Below are 24,836 nucleotides of genomic sequence, written 5' to 3' on the forward strand. Positions count from 1 at the left end.
GTTAGTATCTGGAGCCCTAGTGGCACAGTGGTTAAGAGCTCAACTTCTAACCAAAAGGTTGGCAGTTTGAATCCACAAACAGCTCCTTTGAAACCGTATGGGGCAGTTCTACTCCGTTCTACAGGGTTGCTGTAAGTTGGAATCGACTCATTCAGAATGAGTTTGGTTTCAGTTAGTTTCTAGTGTATTGTTGTTGTTAGGTGCTGTTGGGTCAGTTCCTATTCATAGTGACCCTATGTACAACAGAACAAAACACTGCCCAGTCCTGAGCCATCCTTGCTGTGCTCGAGCTCGTTGTTGTAGCCACTGTGTCAGTCCATCTCATTGAGGGACTTCCTCTTTGTTCCTGAGCCTCTACTTTACCAAGCATGATGTCCTTCTCTAGGGACTAATCCCTCCTGATAACCTGTCCAAAGTATGTGAGTCGTAGTCTCGCCATCTTTGCTTCTAAGGAACATTCTGGGTTGTACTTCTTCCAAGATAGATTTCCTTGTTCTTTTGGCAGTCCGTGGTATATTCAATATTCCTCACCAACACCACAGTTCAAAGGCATCGATTCTTCGATCTTCCTTATTCATAGTTCAGCTTATGCATGCATATGATGCAATTGAAAATATCATGGCTTGGGTTAGGCACACCTTAGTCTTCAAGGTAACATCTTTGCTTCTCAGCACTTTGAAGAGGTCTTTTGCAGCAGATTTGCCTAATGGCAATGTGCCTTTTGATTTCTTGACTGCTGCTTGCATGGGTGTTGATTGTGGTATTATAATGTATTAGGATCCACATATGCTTTGTGTGTGTGTACGTGTACATATATATACAGGCATATGTAAGTAATTCTACTTAGTTCTCTAATAACTCCAGGAAATAGATTTTATTTGCCCTGTTTTAAAATGGGAAAAGTAGAGTTCAAAGAAGTTAAATAACTTACATAAAGTTATGGAGTAAATAATAAGCAGAGCAGGGAATTGTCTAATTCCAAAGGTTGTTCTTTCCATCTATCATCTTGCTTCTGGCACAGAAACTTTACCCTAAGATGGCGGCAAAGGAAGATAGGACATTCCACCCAGAACCCACAAGCATTGTTAAATTGTATTATCCAAGCTCTGTGTTCCAAACTTTTCCTGCCTCTGCTCTTGAGGCATGACTGAATTTTTTCATCTCTGCTTTGCATACATGACAGTTGAGACTTCAGGCAATTTCAGGTTTGCCCTAAGAATCTCCTGGTCCTCTAACTGTGAGTTGCTTCTGAACCCTGGCAACTATGGAGACCAGTTAAACTGTTTCAGGTGGTAGAGCTCTGCCCTCCTTCGCCCAGCCTGGCCCTCTGCCCAATTCACCTGATCTTGTGTCCCTAACTAACTGCTTCAAAGACTGAATTCTTGACAATCTCATTAAAACTGTCTATATTATTGTTACTAATAGCATTAATAAAATGGCAATAGACTTAGGGTGTCTTTTTCTAACAGAACAGGGCTTCAAAAGTAACCCCTGGCCCCCACTCTCTCTGAAGTCACTTGAAACATCTATCAAAATATATTTCTTTTACTCCACCCAGAAACCTTTACTCCACAAATTTTTTTTTTCTGTTTTAATCATATCAGCATGGAAGTTATCCAAAACATATTTCCCTTTCTTATTATTATACAGACGCTTACAACATTTATAATCATTACCTGACAACATATTTTATTGCATAGTGCTATCATATGCAATAATTTTATTTTAAATTTTAAGTGAACTAAAATAGCCATAGTGCAATGTTCTTCCTATGTAATTTACTCCACCCAAATAATGCCTGATGCTTTTTGTATCTTCTAGTTTCTACTGACTATTATTATTTGGGGATTTTTTTTTAAATTGTCTTTTTTTGTTTTCTAATCAAACTTCATTGAGGCATAATTCACATACAATAATATGCACCTATTTTTGATGCACAGCTCAATGAGTTTTGACAAATATATATACCCATGTAGCTACCAGTTAAGACTCAGATCACTTCTATCTCCCCAAAACAGTTTCCTCATGCTTCCAACAATTGTTCCAAGAAACACTGATCTGATTTCTATCACCATAGATTAATTTTGTCCATCTAGAACTTCATATAATGGAATAATACAGCATCTATTCTTTTTTTGTCTGGATATTTTACCAGGGTAATATTCATGAGATTCATATATGCCGTGTGTATCAGTAATCTGTTTCTTTACATTGCTGAGTAGAATTCCACTGTAGAATAAACCATAATTTTGGCTATTCTGTTGATGAATCTTTGCCCCCCTCCACCCCAATATTGGAGCCCTGGTGATGGAGTGGTTAAGAGGTTGGCTGCTAACCAAAAGGTTGGCAGTTCAAATCCACCAGCCACTCCTTGGAAACACTATGGGGCAATTCTATTCTGTCCTATAGGGTCGCTACGAGTTGGAATCAACTAGATGACAATGGGTTTTTGTTTTTTTGCAATGTTTAGCTATTATGAATAAATCTGCTACAAATATTGGCATATAAGTATTTATGTGGGCATCAGTTTTTTATTTTCTTGGGTAAGTACCTAATCATAGAATAGTGGAATGCTGGATCATACGGATCTATTACTCAACTTTGTTAGAAACTGTCTCACTGTTTTCCAAACTGGTTATATCATTTTGTCCTCTAACTTGCAATATAGGAGAGTTCCACATTCCTGCCAACACTTGGGATTGGATTGGTCCACCTTATAAAATTTTACCCATTCTAATGAGTCTGTAATGGCATCTCTCTGTAGTCTGAATATTATTCCAAACAATTTTTTTCATTGCTACACTACATATTTCAAATGATTCCTTCTCTTCCAGTTGATCCATGTGTTTGCTTTCTAAGACAGAATATAAATGGGAAGAACAGGATCAAGTGTCAAGATTCTGGGAGAGTGAAAATTTTCCTAAGAGCTAAAACGAGGACCTATCTAGAGAATAAAGCTTACTGCTATCTTGATTCTTCTGTACTTTAGTTACAGCATGCTCTACGGAAAGAGCAGAGGACATGGATTCAGATTTTTTGAGTTCATGTCCTGGATCTGCCATTTACACTTGAGAACCTTGGGAAGGTCATTTGATTCCCATGAGGGTTTGTTTGCTCTTCTGTAAAATAGGAACATCTGTTGTCTCAATCTGAAAGCATTGTTGTGAGAATTGAATGAGATTAATACACCAATATAAGGGTTTATTTTAAGGTCTCTGAACAAACATAGGCTCTTGGAAGTCTCCCAAGGAAGATGAAAACAGTCTCTTCTGGTGCATCAGACAGTTAAAATGGGATACACCATGCTCTTAATGACATATTAGAGAAGCTGCCTAGGTTTTGGAGTTAGGAAACCTAGGTTCAAACCCTCCTAGCTGAATGATCAGCAAATACTTAATCTTTATGACCCTCTGTTACCTCATTTGTAAACTAAATAAGGTTTATGGTAAGACTCAATATGATAATGTACGTAAAAGGCCAAATAAAGTCTCTGGCATGTAATAGGCACTCAATAATTGATAGTTATTGATGGTGGTGTTGTTGTTTTCTTTTAATGAACAGTCTCAAATTAACTGGACAGGACAATCAAAGTAAATCTTGTCCATGTGTTTCTCAGTACTAAATATGAATCTATTAAACTCTAAATGCCGGCCATTATCAGAGCTCTTTTGTGAGGAAAGGACATAAAAAGGGTTTCTTTTGCACATGTTTTTAAAGTTTTGTGTCATGGATGTGAAATAAAGCCAACCCAATACACAAATCTTGAAAATTTATTTGTATATATAATTCATAATTTTTATGGTGTATTGTTTTTGCTGTTGTTGATAGCTGCCCTCAAACTGGTCCCTGACTTCTGGTGGCTCATGTGTTACAGAGTAGAACTGCTCCATAGGGTTTTCTTGGCTGTAACCTTTGCAGAAGCAATCCATCAAGCTTCTCTTCTGTGGAGCCACTGGGTAGGTTTGAACGGCCCACCTTTAGGTTAGCAGCTGAGTGCAAACTGCTTGTGCCACCCAGGCTGCTTTGAAAGATTGTAGGCTGGCTATCCATGAGGGAGGCCAATGCCCCAGAGATGTAACTTAAGATGTAAAACTCTAACCAACAGAGTTGTTTTATATTGGACTGTGCCAACCAATACCCAATCAAGTCTTTTCTTCTTCAGAAGTTTAAATGCCATATGCACAGACTCAGGTTATCCTTGAATGAGCCTGAGCCACTGTTCCAATCTACCATCGGTCCTGCTATACACCTCATTCTCGGCAGCACTGAGATACCTAGTGACAATACAACTGTTAAGATAAGAGTTCCTCCTTACTTCCTCGTGTACACCTGTAATACCCCAATGACCAGAATGTGTGTTTCTTTTTTGCCTAATTAATACACTCACTTGATTGCTAAAATCTGCAAAAAGATGCTGAAGAATTCTTTGCTTTGTGTTTGAATTACCCACCTAATGGCAGCCCTCACAGTTAACATAAAAAAAAAAAAAATTCTTTGTGAACAGTAACATATCACCTAATTCTTACATTTTCTTACCTGCTTGCCTTTCGGAGAACACCAAATAGATTGCTTAGTGTTGTGGCATTCTGAAACACATTTGGAAAACTAGACAGAAGCTGCCACACAGCTGTCTGCTTCTGCAATTGTGAGAAGAAGGACAGCGCTTTGACCATGTCTTGAAACACTATCTTCTGATTGTTGGGGTCACTCGATATCTTAAAACATAAAACCACAAAGAGGTAAAAATTGAAATTTTAGCATTTGTAATCACGTAGGTTATTGTCTTTGAAAATATCAAAAGTCTAGATTTTTTACTTAAGCAATTTCTTCAGATCTTCACTAAGTTTGAACTCATCTTTATTTGGAAAAACTGCAACCATTTAGAATATTCTTAACCATAATTGGTTGTTTTTTTTTTTTTCTATAGTGCCAGAAATTGACAGATTTAAAGTTTGGTTAACAAGTCTGTCTTCATACAAAATATTTTTAAAATGTGTATTTGAAAATGTTTTCCAAAAAAAATTAACTGCAGAGTCATGTAAATACACACACATATACATAAATACACGTTATGTGAATATATTCTTGAATGTCCATGAAAACACTTAGTACTACAATTACATATATTAGTGCACACAAAAATTTCCAAAGTTCTGTTGCTGTACCAGGAACTTCAGTTACAATAAATGGTTTACAATGAATGAAGCAATATAATTTTTTTTTGTCTTACTCCCTGTAATAATCATACCCTATACGTCAACGGCACTGGGTATACTATAAAAAAAAAAAGGTAAGCAAAAACTGTGACTTTTTATCTTCCTCTGGATCATAAATCCAGCCAACACCTTCAGAGACAAAGTATTTTCTTTATTCCCTCATTCATACTAGTAAAGACAGGCTTTTGATCTGTCTTAATTCAAGGTCTTGCATGCTAAGATTTATGAGTTTGAACAATGTATTCTTGACCACACTTTCCACTCTCCACAACTGCTAGTTTCTTAAGAAAGGATTTTAAGTCACTTACAGTCTGACTGGGGTTATTAGAAGTGTCTCTAATCCAATTCACTCAGAAAATTCAGATTACTGAAAGGTAACTTAAGCATTCTGTACTTGATAAAAATCACTGACAATAAAATTTAGAGAATCAAGGGGAAATATTAGGAGTGGACATGTTTTATTTATTCCTGTCTATAAATTTTCAAGAGAATTCTTAATATTTTGGGGATTTTTCATTTTATTTGAGTTTTGAGGTTTTTTAAATGTTAAATTTGGATCATCTGGGTCTTATTTTCACCATTGTAGTTTCAGACTAGCATATATTAATGGTCACTGGCATCTCATAGTAGAATGTTCTTGGCTCTAATGTATAATATTTTGGGGAGAGGGATATATTATTTCATCAGAAGTCAGCTTTTCAAATTAAGTTTGATGTCAGTGAGAAAAATAAAAATGGATTATACATTATTCCAACTGCTCGTGGTTATATGGCTCTGATAGTTTAATTATTGTGCTTACACTATATCCTGAATGATGTCAAAGAAAACAGTGAGTCTTCATTCACCATAGAGCAAAGCCATATTGAATTTCCAAAGGTGTGTCTACAATAACCATGTTGTTGCTGTTTATTGTTAGATGCCATTGAGTCAGTTCCCACTCACAGTGATCCTGTACGCAACAGGAAGAAACACTACCTGGACCTGTGCTATCCTCACAATCATTATGCTTGAGCCCACTGCTGCAGCCACGTTAACCGTAACGCAGTATATTTCATTTAGCATTGAAATTGCTTCAGTCTTGCACATTAGACTGAAAAGTGGGCATTACTTAGGACAGGACATGGTGTGCAAATTCCTCTATGTCAGGAATCCACGCCAAAGGTGAGCAAATATTCCCATCAGCATTTCCTGATCCATGGGGACCATGAACTTGCTCTTTGATTCACGTTGAGTCACTTTATGGATGCAAGAATGGAAACAATATATATACTTCCTTCTATTGTTTCATGAGATATATTTGGCCATATTATTAAAACATCCACACTCACCTGAGAGATCTGGTTTCTTAGTTCTTGGAGAGAAGACTCTAAAAGGGACATGTTGGATAGGCAAAATTTGTTAAAAACATTTTTTCCTAGAGTGGTCCAGGAGAAGGTATGATCAGCAATATATGTTGGATAGCTCTCACAGAGTTCTCTTCGCACATCTTCTGAAGTTGAATTTTGTTTTAACAGCTAAAAAATGCATGACAAAAATAGGATAATGATGTTAATATATATAGATACTGAAGTATTCTAATCTTCAATTAAACTGACCTGTCTTCACAATAGCCATTTTAAGGTCCTGCATTGTACCAACTATTAAAATAACAACTATTTAATAAAATATTAAAATATTTTAACAGTAAAATACATTGGGTTTGCCCACAAAAACGTGCCAAGAGAAAGTGCTACTGTGGTAAATTCTTGTCATGGTTATAAATTAAATGATTCATACAAGACTTGCTTAACTGATCTCATTTGTGGTTTCTGATGAGAAAACCTAAATGTTCTAGATATTTTCTGACAAAAAACGTCAAGCATAAAAATCCTGTTCATTTCTCCTGGACATTTAGCAGCAGAGACTTGGCAATCCTAATTTTTTGTGAAGCTTCATGGGAGAGTGGCTGTGATTTTCTTGGAAGACTTCCAAAAATGGAGGAGGCTGAGATCTACGTATTCTCAGGACCAACAGTGTTTATTTAGAAAAATAGCCAAACATGGACTATTTTTCATTTGCAAAATAATTCTTCCATTAAAGTCTTATGCATAGAAAGAGACAAGAAAAACATATATATGTATATGTGTATGCGTGTGTGTGTGTTAAAGAAAGTATAGTTACCAAAAGCAATAATTAAGAAGCATTTTCATTATAGAATCATGATAATTCCCCCATATTTCACACTGCAGGTCAGTCACAGGTACAGCAATATTTTCAGCTATAATATTGATCACATTCCCCATTATTAAGTAGTTTAGGCATTTATAGACCCAAATTAGTTATAATGCTTATGGGCTCCCTCCTAATGATTAATTCTTATAACCTTGTGAGATGAAGGTTAACTTTGTCCACCCCCTCAGTTCACACCACAAAATTCACACTTTGCTTTCCAAAGGATCAACCTCTAAATGCAATGGAATAAGGTAGGAGGCAGGACCCATTTATTCTAGGTTATACTATAAGTGTGAGGTCTTCCAGTGATTCACTCATATCTCTTTCCTAACGTCATACATAAACTCACTCCAAAATGATTTCTCTACTGATTCTTGCAAGGGTTGCAGAAAGCCATAAAGAGAAAGAAAGAGGAATCAGAGACAGAGTGCTGACACAGTCATCAATATGTCATCCTAATTTTTACATCCCTTCCCTGCTCCAACTACTCTAAAAATATGTGTCTATACATAGAACATTCATTTTTGACTTATCATCACTGGATATATGGCTCTGTGCTGCATCACAAAATTCTGAAATTTTATTTCCTATGAGTAAGAGAACTTGGGAGTTTTAATACAATAAAGTGGTGTTTTTGAGAATAGCATTGCTATTCTGGATATCAAATAATTTATCTCGTCCAGTGTAAGACTCTCTGCTTCTAGGAACCAATATGGGAGCATTAGAATGGGATAGAATAACTGCCCCTAGTTTATATACTGGCCTGATTTGGGGAGGCTTTAGACTGGAATTAATTGGGCATATTGGAGGGTTTCTTATTCCACACAGGGTGCCTTAAAAAAAGGGACCACCAATATTATATAAACTAGACTTTCAACATTGAGACTTGACTGAATGAGAAAACCTTACGTTTTTGCCAACACTGGCAGAGCTGCCTTGATAAGTATGGTGCCTTTTTCGGGCATCTAGTTTTGTATTGTCGTTTTTGGCTTATTTACATAGACCAGTTTATTGAGATGCCTCATTATCCGGAATGTTATTTCAAGGGTAACAAATAGAGACATACTAGCCAGCAGACCAGCAGTGTGTTGGTCACCGGAATAATGATTAAAGATGAGAGACTTTTCCCTGTGGTTCAGATGGAAGAAATGTCTACTACAAAAGACATGGCCGTATTGTTGGAAATGCTTGTGTTCGTGTGCCTAGATAGATAGATATAGATGAATAGTAATTAGCGAAGGAGCTCTGGTGGTGCAGTGGTTAAGCACTCAGCTGCTAACTGAAAAATCGGCAGTTTGAACCACCAGCCACTCCAAAGGAGAAAGATGTGGCAGTCTGCTTCCATAACAGCCTTGGAAACCCCATACGGCAGTTCCCCTCTGTCCTACAGGGTCGCTGTGAGTCCGAACTGACTCGATGGCAAGGCAATGGCTTTAATGAGACAGAGAAAGAAGATACAGTCTCTCTATTTCAAAGTGCTGAGGGGCTAGACAAGTAACTTAAAAGTATAAATCTGGCTGGATGAAACAACACAAGGAGAGATGAAATTGTGGTTAACAGAAGAATGTTCGTTTTGCCTAAAGGCATTCAAATTCAATTTCTTAGAATTCCTGGATGTACACGTGCACACAAACACATAAATTTAACTTATGCCTCTGATGGAAATTATGTTTATTATCTTGTAACCCAGGAAATCTTAAAATGGATGTTCACTAGTAAACAGAAGGAAATCTACAGGTAAGATCTCTGAACTATGCCAAAGATAGAGATTTTTTTACTCTGGGGAGGTATTTTCCACAGGCATTAGTGTGGATGAAGCAGAAGGTTTGTAGCTTGAGAAAACTAAAAGATCACACATAACACCACCCTATGTCTTACTAAATGAAAATATTAAGTCTGATTAAGGAATTCAGCAGAAAAGTAAATAAATACCTACAAACTTAAGGAATTCAAAATATCTCAGAATTAAGGTTTTTTATTAAAGCACTCCTATGAAAAATAATCTCCATGAGTTATTACTCATATTGGCAAGGTGTTCCAAATTTCTTACAATTTGGGGGCATCTCCCTATTAACCTATAAGGTCTTTGTTCAACTGCTTTTTATTATCTGCCCATTACAAAACAATGTGAAGTTACCTTTTCCAAATCAAGGAACCGTGCAAGCACTTGACTGCCATTGAAAGTATATGTTCCAGTACTTTCCAAATCAGGACTCGGAATGGGAAACACTGTGGCTGTAATAAGAAAAAGAACAGATTAGCATTCCAAACACACACAGAAAGGGCAGGATCACATAAGAATCCATATATTACTTTTGCCCTTATATACCCCTCAGCAAGTATGTGCTCAAATATTCATCTTCTGTGAAAGTTTCATACTGGAAAAATGGCAAATTCCCTGGCTTTTTCTTTTCACATATAATTGTGATGGTTTTGGTCTGCTCTTGGTTTCTTTCCAATTCCTTAGATATCCTTTGCTTTCATTCCAGTTTGTGTCATTAAACTTCATCGCCAGTATTATTGCCCAATAAAAGGAATCATTTCTGTACAGGCCTAGAGGATGTGAGGTGCCTTCAATAGCTCCACAGATCCATCATGTCCAACATCTGCTCAGAGGATCTGCCAACACACATCTGGTGATAATGATTTTCTTTTTAATTACTCAATTGGGAGGCTGAAATCTGCTTAGGATCATAAATTCTCTCCTCTCCAAATTGGTTTCTGAATAAGATTTCAGATCATATACCTGGGACAAAGCATTAGTCGGGACTATATTAGACCCTAATTAAGTAATTCCCACGGTAGTCTTAACTAGTACTATTTGTGATGTGGCAGAATTTTCTGGATTTGAACCATTCACTAGAAGACTAGATCCATATGTATGGATGTTCACTAACTCAGCATGTTAACTTTTTTCAATTTCAGACAGAAGTACCTTCTTTTCCTCACAGCAAAGAATCCTAATATTCAAAGCCACCAGTGACCCATCGTCAGAAGTAGAGCCTGGGCTTTTTTTGAGCACCCGTAAGACTTAAGAATTTATTCTTCCCATCTGATTTCTTTTGGACCGAGGCAATACATTTGTGACATGACTGGCCACTGTGAGAAACGTAATCTGTGGCTATTGAGCAGAGCAAAGCTTACTGGACCACAAGACCATGACCTTATTTCTACTCTGTTTTAACCTACTCAGCCAAATAACCACAGATCATTCACAACTGATTGTTAACTCCTCAAAACCATTCACCACCATATTCTACTACATTAACACAGAACATTTCTCATTTGGTTCCTCAGCCTCTACTGGAATGTTATGTAATATCATAGAATCTTAGATATTTCCTGGCATTTTTGAAGATGCTACTTTTTTTTCCCCCAAAGCACAAGCCACATACTAACATACATGCTAGCATGTAAGCTCCATGAGAACGAGAACCCTTGCTTTGTTCACAAATATATCCCCAGTACCTACAACAGTGCCTAGATGGTAGCAGGTATCCGATAAATATTTGTTGAATGAATGCAAAACAGTCTTGCTGTTTCAACACTTTACCTCAATTTTTAGGTTCTAATCAGTGTTTCTCAAGAACATCTGGATCAAAATCACTTGGGCGTAGAGCTCAGGAGCCTGCATTTTTAAGGAGCTCCTCAGGAGGGCCTTCTGCACACTAAAGTCTGAAGTCACTAGGTTAGATGTGAAGCTAGTACAAAATGACTATGATACTGAGCATTGAGTGGGAGGAAGAAGAGTGTAGCAGAAACAGTACTGGCCTGGCAGTCATTCTAGTCCCAGTTCTGCTACCAATTCACACTACAAGCATAAACCCAACACTTAACCTTGTTGTGCCTCACACTCCTCATCTGTAACATGTAAAGTCTGGATAAGTTTCCGAGATTCCTATCAGTACTTTTTATCATGTTCTTGCTAGTCACAGCACCACCATCTAATGGCAGACAACACTGGCAGAGTTCTGCCCTCTCATGCAGGAGATCTGGATTCGATTCCTGGTCAAAGCATCTCAAGTGCAGCCACCACCCATCTATCAGTGGAGGATTGTGTTTTGCTCTGAGGCTGGACAGGTTTCAGCAGAACTTCCAAACTAAGGTAAACTAGGAAGAAAGGCCTGGCAATCTATTTCTGAAAATCAGAGAAAACCTTATGGATCGCAAGAGTTTCTTCCCATTGTGCATGGGGTCACCAAGAGACAGGACCAACTTGACAAGAGCTAACAAAAACCACAACAAAGAGTCCTTAATCAGTTCTAGAAAAGAGAGCAATTCTCAACATCATATTAGTTCCATGTAGATTCTTTGCGCCTACGGAGTATTTCAGTAAGAACGTAAATTCTAATTATTCTTAAGAACTTTGCGTAATTGTGCCACTGCATTCAGGAAACCATAGGAACATTTCAGTCTTTTAGGCATATGCTAGGCATTGGTTTGGAAATTTAAAGTATAAATCTTTTAAAGATTAGATTTTCACTGGCTGTTCCAATGGCTTGTTCTAAACTCTACAGAAGAGAATAACTTACCTGCTGATGTGTGCCCGCTTCCTGGAACTTTAGTTCTCTGGAGTGATAAATTGCTGTCCTCCTCCAGGCTGGGTGACTTTGTCAGAATTTCACTGGAGAAGAAACAGCAAGAACTCTGTAACTTCACCCCCATTAATTTCAGTTAGTTACAGCAACGTGTTACATAGCAGATTCCAGGGCTCTCCTAGGGCTTTCAAGTTTTTAATCTACTTTCTAAAATTTTAATGGAAGAGCTCACCTAACCAGATGCCAGTGAATACACAAAGATTCCTACAAGGTAAATTTTTTTTCAGCAAAAATGGTCCAGCATGAGTTTTAAAATAGTTATTTTTACTTTAATCTTGTCAAAAGAAAACTATTTTAAAAAGGCTTTCAAGATAAATATTGAAAGTATTTGTGACAATTTCCTTCCTTTCATAAGATGATGATCTCAAATGGATGAAAGTCCAAAGGTGCTTTGGAAACCGAAACAAAGGTCTCCTTATTTGCCAACAGGAAACGAAAAATATGTTTTGTGGGTTAAATCATAAATGGAATATTGATGACTGTAAAAGATGAATATTTGTAAAATAAATTAAAAGGAAAAGATAAAGAGCAGATATTTATTGACTATCTAGGCTGTGCCAAGAACTTTGGAGGGGGTCATCACAGGTGCATAGAAGCAGATTTTCAGGTGTACCCAATATGTCAAAGTGGTAATGATAGCATTGGGGTGCCAGGAATCCTTGTGTAATGTGATCACCCTGTCTTTTGGAAGGAGACACAATTGGACCTTTCCACAATTTGGTAGCCCTCTTTTTTTAATTTTTAAGTTACTCCCCTTTTAATTAGTTATTGTGCAAATGAAGAAATTCCTGTTTTCTTGAAAACCGGATGTACCTAAAAGAAAGTACCTAAACTAAAATGCATATGTTTCAAAATGGAAATCAGTCCAAGTGCCTAAGTTTGAATATTTTTCAGGATTCCTAAAAGATGATCAATCTTGTTCGGTCATTTGTGAGAGTTAACAAAGGCACGAAAAGATGGAAATAGAAAGGTAATACTGGAAAAACAAGAAATTCTGCTGACTAAAAAGAAAAAAAAAATTTTTTTTTTCTGTGCTTAAATTTGACTGCTTCTTTAGAGAAAAGATCTACATCTTAGTTCCAGGGTGCTTTGTGATTTATAATAGGAGAAAATCTAAGGATTTTTGTGTGCACGTGCGTGTGTACGTGTGTGTACGTGCATACATCATTTTTATAAAAATGATAAGGAGAGGTGATGTTTGTTTTCACTCCCTAGTGTTTTTCCAATATTCTCCATAAAATGTACTGGCTGTTACCAAAGCTCTGCATTCTTAATGCATATTTGAATTATTCATGACCATGACTATATTCCCCTAAATCCTTTTACGTTCCGCATGCTGACTATTTGGATGAGAGAACTGTTCTGATAAAAATAAGAACTGACCTGAACCTCATCCCTGCTCTCAAACAGAAGTTCTAAAAAGTTGAAGAAAGCCAGGCTTACTTTTCTTTTTCTCAATGCTTTTTTGTTCAGCTCGAAATGCTCTAAGGAAGACTACTGAATTATCAACATCCGTTGCAAATAAAGGGAAAAAGTACCTTCATAAAATTTTTAAGAAATAAGGACAGGGACAAAAACCAGAGGAAGGATGACATAGATCAAAATGAGCAAAGAAGGAGCAAGACAGAGACTGGATAATAAATGGGAGTGGGGGGGGGAGCGGAATAAGGAAGACAAGGCGAAAGGAAGCTAAGATAGGGTGGAGAAGCAAAAGCCGTATCTATTCCACAGAGGACGCCTTGCCCATGTTCCCAAACCACACCGGCAAACGTTCTTTAAACACCAAGCAAAAACAAGCTCATTTGCTTCTCAGTTTAGCAGTTTAGCAAATAGCTGGCTCAGCAGGTTACAGTTTGCTCAATAGCAAATTTGCTGCTTGCAGACAAGGAACTTTGGAGGCCCCCTTTCTAACAGGACCTTTCCTTGACCCATGGTTACAGGGTCGCCTGTCACAAGAGCGAGGAGTCCATCTCCTTGTCTGTGGTCTCAGCATACCTTTCTGTGGGGGTAATGAGAGCAGGGCTACTGTGTGTTTTACCGCTTCTCTGCCTACAAATTTTCCCCAATTTTATCATATTATTTAGCATTTAATATGTGAGGCAGGGAAACCCTGGTGGCGTAGTGGTTAAGTGCTACAGCTTCTAACCAAAGTGTCGGCAGCTCGAATCCGCCAGGCGCTCCTTGAAAACTCTATGGGGCAGTTCTACCCTGTCTTATAGGGTCACTACAAGTCGGAATCAACTCGACAGCGCTGGGTTTTGTTTCGGTTTTTTTTTGGTTTATGTGAGGCAGTAGTCTTTGCCCAAACTGTTCTATTAAAACTCTTAAAATAGAAACCACAAAATAAATGTACAGCAGAGAGTATTGTGGGTAAAAAGATGAATGAAAGCTAGGGTAACTTCAAAGGTAATTAATTCTATGAACCTCTTATTAAATTTCTAAAGGAGAGCCTTAGTACGGCAGCTAGGCTTACTGAGTTAATGGTATTCTTTGAACTTTCTAAGATGTATAATTTGTGGCCTCACTAGGGGGATGCAGGTTGTGCAGACCACACCAGGTGACACTGTCAGAGGGGGCAACACCAAAATGACTGTCTTTAAAATTTTTGTGCAGTGTTTCGGCAGAAATTTGTTACTTTTTATAAAAAAACAAAATCCCCGTAGTTAGTTAAAACAGCAGAATTTTTGTTTTCATAAGCCCAGCCTACATGTATCAATATACCTACAAGGCTAAAACTCTATGTTAATTTACTTTTTGAACCTTCTAATGCACTCTGGTCAGAGCTGTCATTATTACCCGATTACAAAGACACCTCAAATCGTGTGGTTTCATTTGCACACGCTACAAGCAGGCACTGTTATTTTTGTTGTGGTGGCGTTTTTATAGTCACAGACTTTGTCAAAATTTCTGGCTGTTTAGCTACAATACTGTGGTAATTAGCATGGGGGGGTGACACCATGAGCTACCTCACTGGGTAACACTAACCCTAGTGATGCCACTGGAATGATTATGCTTGTAGATAAAGTACTAGATGTTTCGTACAGCTATGGGTGCAAAACTGCGGCCTTTTCATTATTTCACACAATTTAGGCACTTTGTACATAAATATTCTGTCATTTATCACATACATTATGTTTGTTTGTATACTTATTCCTGCCACTTCACCCTTCCAGCCTGTGCCATCCTTGAGAACAGGTACCATGTCTCACTCATCCTTATATCCCTAACACCTAACACAGTACTGCACCATAAGATCTTACTGCTGATTGAATCAAAGAGAAGGTATTGCTGGAGTGTGGCAGAAAGAGCTTTGGAGTTTGAAGATGCTTTTGGAATCCTGAGTCTGCCTCTTCCTAAAAGAACTTAGCAACTGGCTCCCTCATCCACAAATTGGGAATGACAATATCTACCTTGCAAGGCTATTGTATTATATGAAATGTCTGTATCGGTCCTGTCCGGCCCCTGTCACCACAGGCATTCACCATTATTATTAGCTCTTGGTCAAAGTACGCTCAAAAAAAGACGATGCGAAGACTCAGCCTTCACCGTCAATATGGAGCTGGAGCTCATACGCAGCCATCTGTGCTCCAGCTGTAATCCCTCTAGAATACTAGAAACTTCAAGAACTCTGGATACCCCCATTATTTTCTAGATCTGGAACCTACAGGCTGGTAAGGTAGAATAAGATAAAGGACCTCACCTGTGGTTCTGCAACCCCTCCTTCATTTTATGGGTTTATTTAATTTCTTTACCTGTTTATGAGAGGAAATTTTTGTTTGTAATAATGATCAATTTCACCCTTTCTAGACTATAAGCCTAGGAAGTTTACAGAGCATTGTTTTGGCAGATGGTAGGACATTTAGCACATGGCAAACACTGAATACTTGATAACAAAGAATATCGTTCAGAACCACTGATAGCTAAGGGAGCATCTTTTTCTAAATAGACCTGCCTGTTCTCCTTTGGGAAACTCTGGTGATGTAGTGGTTAAGTGTTACAGCTGCTAACCAAAAGGTTGGGAGTTCAGATCCACCAGTCCCTCCTTGGAAGCTCTACAGGGCAGTTCTACTCTGCCCTACAGGGTTGCTATGAGTCAGAATCAACTCGACAGAAGTGGGTTTTGGTTTGGTTCTCCTTTGTTGCATACCTGGTTCTGCAAAGATCCTTGAAAGACGAAGCACCAAGGATGGCTCCACAAACCACTGGTATGATCTTACACTGGACCTACTGTATTTATTCATTCCTTCATTTGCCTGTATGTATTAAATTTACACCATATGTTATTTTGGGGGCTAGACTTTTCATAGTAAATATGAAAGTTAAATGTAATATAGTGGGCAAGTCAAAACAAACAAACAAAAAAAAACCAAGTAATTACAATACATTAACACATTAATGGTAAGAGCTAAGGGGATTATGGGGACACAGGCCAGCAACCCCTACAGTTATCATTTGTTTTTTTTATAGAGCAAGCTCCTTAGAATTACAGCCTTAATCCCAGCCTCTCATTACATTAATTTTTTTCCTTCATCCTTTCACTAGACCAATGGTTCTCATATAGGGGCTATTATGCCACCCCCCACCAGGGACATTTGGCAATATCTGGAGACACATATGATTGTCACAAGCAGGGAAGAGGCATCTGGTATCTAGTGGGTAGAGGCCAGGGATGCTGCTAAACATCCTACAATGCACAGGACAGCCCCCATAACCAAGAATTATCCAGCCCCAAGTACCAACAATACCAAGGCTGAGAAACCCTATATTAGCTTATCATAGATATGTGGAGTTATTTAATGATAACTCATCCCAATTTATACAACTGAGAACCAACTCCAAAAAAAACCAAACCAAACCCGTGGCTGTCAAGTTGATTCTGGCTCACAAAGACTCTATAGGACAGAATAGAACTGCCCCACAGGGTTTCCAAGTAGCGGCCAGTGAATTTGAATCACTGACATTTTGGTTAGCAGCCGAGCTCTTAACCACTGTGCCACCAGGGTCTCAGGACCAACTCAGGAGACTGAAAATTCTATTCATAAACTCCTTTCTTCATATACGCAAACATTAGTCAAAACTTAGATGCCTTCTGAATTTAGCATTTAGGCTGAAATGATTCCAGAAAATTCAACCCTTGGAGTGATCCAAGAAAGCCTGAATCAAATCACCAAATTATCCCTGGCATTATTTAACTAACTTTTATTGGCCCTAGATGCATTATAGACCCATGAAGATGGCTAAGGGCCTCTCCTCTAAGAAAACAAAGACATAGATTCTGCCTCAGTGGCATTTATAGGGCTCTATTTTGGAGTTGAATCCAGTAAGAGAAACACCTTAGATTTAAGAATTCCATTATACTGGGAGGAATACTAGGCCTGAAGTAGATTTTACTTTCTGTCAGACAGATCTACCAACAGTTACATTTGGGAAGTGCCAAATTTATAGATATCATAGTAACGAGAGAATTATGCACTTACGTTGGTGTCTTTGTATTTCCTGTGAGCAGGAAAGACTACCTGTGTAGGTGGTGTCTGCGTGTGCTGTGGTAAATTCTGCCTATAAAAGGAATTTCTACCAGGCAAGAGACATATGGCAAATCCTGGAAAGAAAACTCTGACATTTCTTTTTTGTCTCTTAGGTTTAGTTCAACTTCAAAAAAACTTTTCCCTCCCTTCCAGAATTACAGTTATATGGGTAGGTAGGATGCCTGGAAAGATGTGAGAAAGCTCTAGGCCCATCTCTGATCCCAGTTCCAAACAGCACTCATTGTTGACTTTGAACTACAAATAATGATGCTGTAATGAATTTTTTTTTTTAATGGTCACTGAGGCCCCCTCAGTAATTTGATGCAGTCTGTTCTTTCTAGTTAGCCCCAACAATAAGCCATTCATAGAAACATTTTAATTTTTTTCTTGTATTTCAACCTGACCTTCGTTCCTCAGGGATCATCAATGTAATCCTTTCAAATATAATCCCTGCCTGCCCATGTTCAAAACACACCCTTCTTCTGTCCCATATCCAGACATTTACTGGTAGCCCAGTTATCAATCCAACAATCTACATCAGCTCAGATGTCAAGATTTAGAAATACCTGGATATGTTGTCCTGTCTGAAGGCTTTTGAAGATGTAATATATACCCGAACTAATATATTTCTAGAAGTATAATTTAAAGGTAGTTTGATGGGCAGATGAGGAAACGTTTTAACGGATAGCTGTGTGCTACAGACATACAGAATATGGGAGAGGAGGCTGAGGATGGCACTGTACACATTAAGTTCTACCCAGCCCTAAAGCAAGCAGATTAACTTGGCAGCACTACAAGGAAATTTGTAATCTCTCCATCACAGTCAGTAGCAAAGCTAACTGCCTATTCCTGTATGCCAACTATGCAAGGGCCTCAATCTAGTTCTCTTTCATGAAATCCTGGGATTCTTTCTTCAAGGTCCATCTCAAATATACCTTCTTCTAGTCTGGTAGCTGTCACCACCATATCTGTCCTTAATGACCTTATACTTAAAGGCCCCTGAGTGAACTCTGCTGACATTTCCCCATTCAAACAACCTGTATTCCAATAATAACATCCAACAGTAAGATCCATATTCCTTAGGCAGAAGCCATGTCTTATGGTGCCTATGTAACTATTAACCATTTGCAGTCTAATATTCTGGGCACAATGAGATCTGAACAGATATGCATCACATTTGCCATATTATATAATAATTTGTTTACTTTTCTCTATCCCACTGCCACTAGATCACTAGTTTGTATAGGGCAGGGAATCTTGGTATCTACAAGGACTTATGTAGTCTCCAGCAGGCTGTGCATATTCAATACATGCTTACTGAATGAATTAACAATTTTGCCTTCATGGCAGTTAAGACATTCTTCAACTTTGTTTTTTGATAAATGAAATTTTAACCTTTCTTTTTACCTAATCCTAGATAAAATGGCTACTCCACGGTTATAAATTACTCTGAAATTTATACAATACGAGACCTATCTGCCCTATTTCATCTTTATAGTCAAATAAAGTCCATTTCCTTTTCTACTTCCACTTGCCTTACATCACCTATAATATCTCTAGGTCAGTTTTAAAACTCATCCTTATTTTTCAAAACTAAGCAAAAGCCTTGATGCTTTAAAGGTATCCCTGAATAAAATCTGATCAGCTATGTTTCAAGCTCTGTAGGAGCCGTGAATAGGACTGAGGTATGAGTTTGGAATCCATGGGTCATGGATGAATGTCAGCATGACAGAAATTGGGAGCAAATCCATAAAGGCAATTCTCCCACTGGACCTGCAGGAATGCTGAACCACCTTCCCAAATAATGACCCAGTAAGCTCTGGGAGACGATCTTCGCCCTTTACCAACTGTGTGAGCAATGGCAGAGGCAGCGGCTCCCACTGTTCTGGTGTATTCTTAGAAGCAGTGCAAGAATGAAGGACATCAAAGGTAAGTCCTGTGATGTTGGATCATCCTTTGTGCAAATGAGCTAGAAAGTTGTAAATATAATCTTTTCTTTTCTTCAGACAGGTATTTAGAGTTGATGCTAAGTGCAATGTTGGATTTTTTTTTTAAAGCATCTCCTCCTGAAGCTAATGCCTAGAGAAGTATGAATTTAATAACAGCAGGCTGGTGCCAATGCAAAAAAAAAAAAAAAAAACCACATCAAAACACTTGGCAGACAGCCAGCAAGTAGTGACTGCAGTGTGATCTTGACTTTCAGAAGACTGTTCTACTAAAATAAACATGGTGGGCCTATTTTGATGATGCCAAAGGTGGCATTTCTTTCCTCACTTACAAAACAGAAATGAATGGCTGTTGGTTGCTTGATGGGGCTGTGCTGGTGAATCTCCTTTTACCAAAGAGAAGTCATTTGGAGGAATCGTTTACTCAGTAGCCATGCCTCAGCTTCACTGCGTGGCTATATAAAGCATAAAAGTTAATAGCATGGTGGGGAATATCATTAATGCAATTTTATTATTGTACATAATTTTCTAAATTAAGTTCCAATTACAGCATCGTTTAGAGAAAATACAGCCACGGAAAGCTTGAGCTAGACAAAGGACCTGGAGGTTAGACAAACGACCTGGAGGTTCGAATGAAACTAAGAAAAGCAAACATGATCAGTTATCTAGAGAATGCTCAACAGAGGATAAAATAATCTGGAGTTTGATCCTAGTTCCCAAACTAACTCAACTTCTCATCTCAGGTAAATCCATCACTTTGTTTCACTATTACATTAGATAGAAAAAAAAAATGCTCCTTTTGAGAAGGTATAAAAAAATGCTCCTTTTGAGAAGGTATACTTATATATTTCTTACAAAAAACCAAACCCACTGCTGTCGAGTAGACTCTGACTCATAATGACTCTATAGGACAGAGTAGAACTGCCCCATAGAGTTTCCAAGGAATACTTGGTGGATTCGAACTGCCAACCTTTTGGTTAGCAGCCATAGCACTTAACAACTATGCCGCCAGATATTGTTAACTATTTTGCTCATCCGTAGTTCTTTATGGAAAAAAAAAGTACTAAAGAAGAGTGCCCCAGGTAGAACTGTAATACAATTTGCAAATGATGGATATAAATTATTCCTTCATCTCCACTAACACTTGGTTCGCAGAATATCCATCTCAAGTACAACCTCTTCATGAAGATTTGCGTGATTACCCCAGGTGAAAGAGCTTTTCCTATTTAAATTTGAAGAGAACCTTGTTTTCAGCATCTGTTATAGACTGAATTGTGTCTCCCCCCAAATATGTATTGGAATCCTAACCTGTATACCTGTGGGTGTAGTGTAATGACCTTGCATGATGCAATCTAGTGTTATGTAAATGAGGTCTTACCAACGTAAGGTGTGTCTTAAACTTGATCACTTCTGAGTTGCAAAAGGAGCAGATTAGACACAGAGACAAGGACATATAGGGGAAGTCAGAGGTCATGTAAGGATTCTCTACAACACAAGGAACCAGGGAATGCTCAGGCTACCAACAAAGAAGGAATCAACCAGGTCAAACCCTGATTTGGACTTTTAGTCATCAGAACAGAGAGAAAGTAAATTTCTGTTCTTCAAAGCTACCAACTTGTGGTATTTGTGTTACAGCAGCACTAGGTAACTAAGATAGTATCGCTTGCTGTTTCTTTGCCTAGAACACTTTCCTCCAGGTGTTCACATTTTGTTTCCAGTTTCTCCCTGTCCTTTTTGTTGGGCCCTACCCAGATGTCACCTCCTAACAGAGGCCTTCTCTCCCCATCCTATCAAAAATGTTGCTCCAATTCCTCCCTTTCAAGTTCTATCTCTTAGCCTGCTTTTTTTTCCTCACTATCACATTTACCATCATCCATAATGTTTATTTGATTACTCATTTATTTCTTATTCTTCTGTTAGAATGAAAGTAGCAAAAGAAGAATTTCTTATTCACCTCTGTGTCACAGTACCTACACATGGAAGTTTCTCAGCTATTATTTCTTCAATATACTAGTAAGTGAATGAATGAACATCAGGTTATTTTAAGCACCAAGCCCAGTTATCTTATTAAAATAACAAAACCAGTGCAAATTCGCAACCCAACAATTATGGGTATCCCAAATTTTTTCCTATAACAATTCTTGACATATTTACATGTTATACCAAAGAGCTTTCAGCTGCTTTCTTTTAGAGTATCACTGATTTTGATGACCAAAATCATGAGGACTGTGTTAAAGGAGAAATGGTGCTACATGCTAAATATTTTATGACGGAAATGTGGGAACAAAAAATATCTGATTATAGATAAATATGCTCTTTTCCTAAGAGCCATTTAAAAAAAATTTTAAGAAAATTAACTCATAGTTGATTCAAGATTGATCGATTGTTTTCTTGTCTACAGACAGGTAGGTTCCTGGAAATCTCTTGAGATTTAGAATCCCAGGACCAAAACTTGAGGTTCCAAGTGACCAAGTTGTAAATGATCCCATTTCTTTATCTTTATTTTTCAGCTGCTTCTCATGCCATAAAACAGGACAAACAATAACCTCATTTAAAGGCTTTTGTTCAATTATGCATATTTTCAACTTTATTACACCCACTCATCACTTATCGACATGATTATATTCCAAAGACCAGCTCATTGTGTGAAAATCTTTATGCAAAAATGAAGGATGATTACATCAGATCACAAAATGGAGGATGACCACATCATTACATAACTGTCAAATTACATCATTGCATAACTGATGAATTATGGCATTACATAACTGCCAAACCACTGAGAATCTTGGCCCAGCCAAGTTGACACATATCCTTAATCATCATAGGCAGCATTAGCCTTGCCTGGTGCCTCAGTGTTCATTATGGCCAGACATATGACATTAATGTGCAAAACAGTCACATAGTAGATTTTAACTATTGTTATAAATGCAATATGATGAATAATAAGACAGTCATTAAGTGAGGAGAAGGTGTATTTTTAATTTCTAGTTTCTGAATTTCCTTATTGCATTTCCTAGTTTTATCATGTCTGGAATCACCACATAAAGTAATATAAATATGTCTTTTTCCGGGAGATTATATATACCTTGTCACTGCCCTAAATTTTATGATCACAGTTGAGTCTTAGGGCTATTTGAGGGTAATTTGAGGTCAATTTGAGATGGAATAGAGAATCTTTGAGGGATATAAAGGAGCACTGCCTTGGCCACCTATCTTAAAAAGCAAAGTTTCAGTAAGTAGATTATGCTTAATTCCACGTAAGCATAGTTCCAGTTTGTTCCCATCTTGCTCATTCATTTTTATATTCACCACACCTGTAAACACAGAAAATAAAATTGTACATCTAGCTTTACATGGCTTACGAGCTATCTCATAAGGAAACAAAATTTGATCTCTCAAAAAAATGGACCACATTGAGGAAATGCCCCTACTTGTCTTTAAAAACTGTGGCATCGATTCCTTTCCTCCGAAGCAGATCTTGTGGCCCATAGGGCGTATTTTTGCATTTAGAGTCTGTGTCACAGAGTAGGGTTTGCAGGAACGGGAAGAAGCCAGTACTAGGAAGATTTCGAGGTGCAAGGTAACCTGAAATTAAAAAACAAATAATCACATCACTATGGCATATCTGTCCTGGGAAAAGAAAGAAGTACAGCAACTCCATTATGCGAAATTACCTTCTGGCGTGTTACTGATAGGTCCTCAAACATGTCCTGCCACTGCAGCTAACATTTGTCACTGAGTTTTTTTTTTTTTTTAGGAGCTAGCTTGGACGGTCTTTTGTTTAACCGGATTTTTTTTAATTTGCTAATTTGTTTTAAAAGGTTTAAGAGGCCTATTGCCCCACCAATCCCGCTTCCTGGAATTTATCCTAAGGACATATGGGTAGCTGCAAGGATGTTGCCTACATAATTTAGGAAATAAATCTGTATATCTATATGAGGACATATATTGCAGCAATAAAAATGCTGTCATTGTTTATTTGTTAATATGCTAAAAATGTTTATAAAATGCTGTTAATTTAAAAAGAGTAGGGCAGAAAACATCAGTATAGAATAACCCAAACTTACAAAAATATGTATATTTAAAAATATAGAAGGATACACCACCAAAATTTTATTGAAATTTTTTTTTTCTGGGTAGTGTAAAAAAAAAAAAATTTTTTTTTGGTAGTGTATTTCACATTAATTTTATTGACTTCTTTTTGACTACATATGAATATTTTTCTACAGTGTGTATGTCTTCTTTTGAAATCAAAGCATTTATGCTTGCAGCCAATCTTCCTGATATTAGGAAATATTTTTAGTCTTCTAAAAATTTAACATAATAGCTAAATTATTTCTCCTGTGCACACAGTAGTTTTTTCCTATTTAAACACCAAAAACAAGTGGTATAGCCAAATATGCAGACTTTCCCAATAATTAAAATCACAGAAAGCGTGAACCATAATAGTAAAGATTTCTGTAATCTTAGCATTTGCTTTACAGAATATTATACTCATACACACGAGTTAAGACAATAGTCAAGCTATGAAATGGAAATCTTCCCATAATCAGGTTTGGTATAAAAACACTAGTTTTCTCCATTTTGGAGAATATATAGATAATAAATTCTCAAAAATTCAAAAAAGGTAGGTTGAGAAACTATGAGGGAATTATCAAACTTAAAGGTAAAAGAAGTAAGGCCTTAATTTCCCCACAAACCTGAAAATCAGGTAAGAAGAATATGACTACAGGTCTGTTTTCATTTTAAAGAGAAAAAGGAAAAGCAAAAAAATGGTAAGGGCAAAATGGCAAAGTACGAACTACTGTATTAGTAATGAACATAATAAATAGATATTTAATCCAAATAACTTAAATACAGATCTGCACAAAGGAAAAAAAGAAACAAAAGGGAAGGGGAAATACAAAAGTTGACCAGAAGAAAAACAAAGAAGGAAGAGAGAGACTAGAAGGTGATATGCTGATGGCTTTGAAGATGGCCTCTAGACACTAGAAAAAGGTAAGCAAATGGATTCTCCCTTACAGCCTCTAGAAGGAACGCGGCCCTACTGACACCATGATTTTAGGCCAGAGTCCAATTTTTGACTTCTGACCTCTGGAAATGTAAGGTAATAAATTTGTGTTGTTTTAAGCTGCTAAGCAATTAAAAAAAAAAAATAGGAAACTAATAAAGAAACTAACGTTAGTGTCAAGAAAACTTTGAAAACTCAGAAAACCTTTAGCCCACCAAACTACACAGTGCTACCTTCTAATATTACCAGAAAGACTCCTGCGTCTCTTAATATTAAGCTCCAGCTAAAACTGCAGTAAATCAATTATTCCCTTTGATGTTTTCATT

At 37.5% G+C, this 24,836-nt stretch overlaps 1 protein-coding gene across 1 annotated transcript in view; it reads right to left on the reverse strand.

Annotated features, from left to right (window-relative positions):
* The window catches only part of ABCA12 (ATP binding cassette subfamily A member 12), a 189,743-nt gene that overhangs the window by 97,712 nt on the left and 67,195 nt on the right, over window positions 1-24,836 (reverse strand). The window contains exons 3-7 of the mRNA XM_049888086.1: window positions 22,931-23,084; window positions 11,960-12,051; window positions 9,565-9,662; window positions 6,545-6,730; window positions 4,537-4,715 (exon numbers count right to left, since the gene is read on the reverse strand). Of these exons, the coding sequence (XP_049744043.1) occupies window positions 4,537-4,715; window positions 6,545-6,730; window positions 9,565-9,662; window positions 11,960-12,051; window positions 22,931-23,084 (709 nt within the window). The remainder of the gene's footprint in view (window positions 1-4,536; window positions 4,716-6,544; window positions 6,731-9,564; window positions 9,663-11,959; window positions 12,052-22,930; window positions 23,085-24,836) is intronic.

The sequence above is a fragment of the Elephas maximus genome, chromosome 6 (genome assembly GCF_024166365.1).
Source record: "Elephas maximus indicus isolate mEleMax1 chromosome 6, mEleMax1 primary haplotype, whole genome shotgun sequence".
Classification (NCBI taxonomy): Eukaryota; Metazoa; Chordata; class Mammalia; order Proboscidea; family Elephantidae; genus Elephas; species Elephas maximus.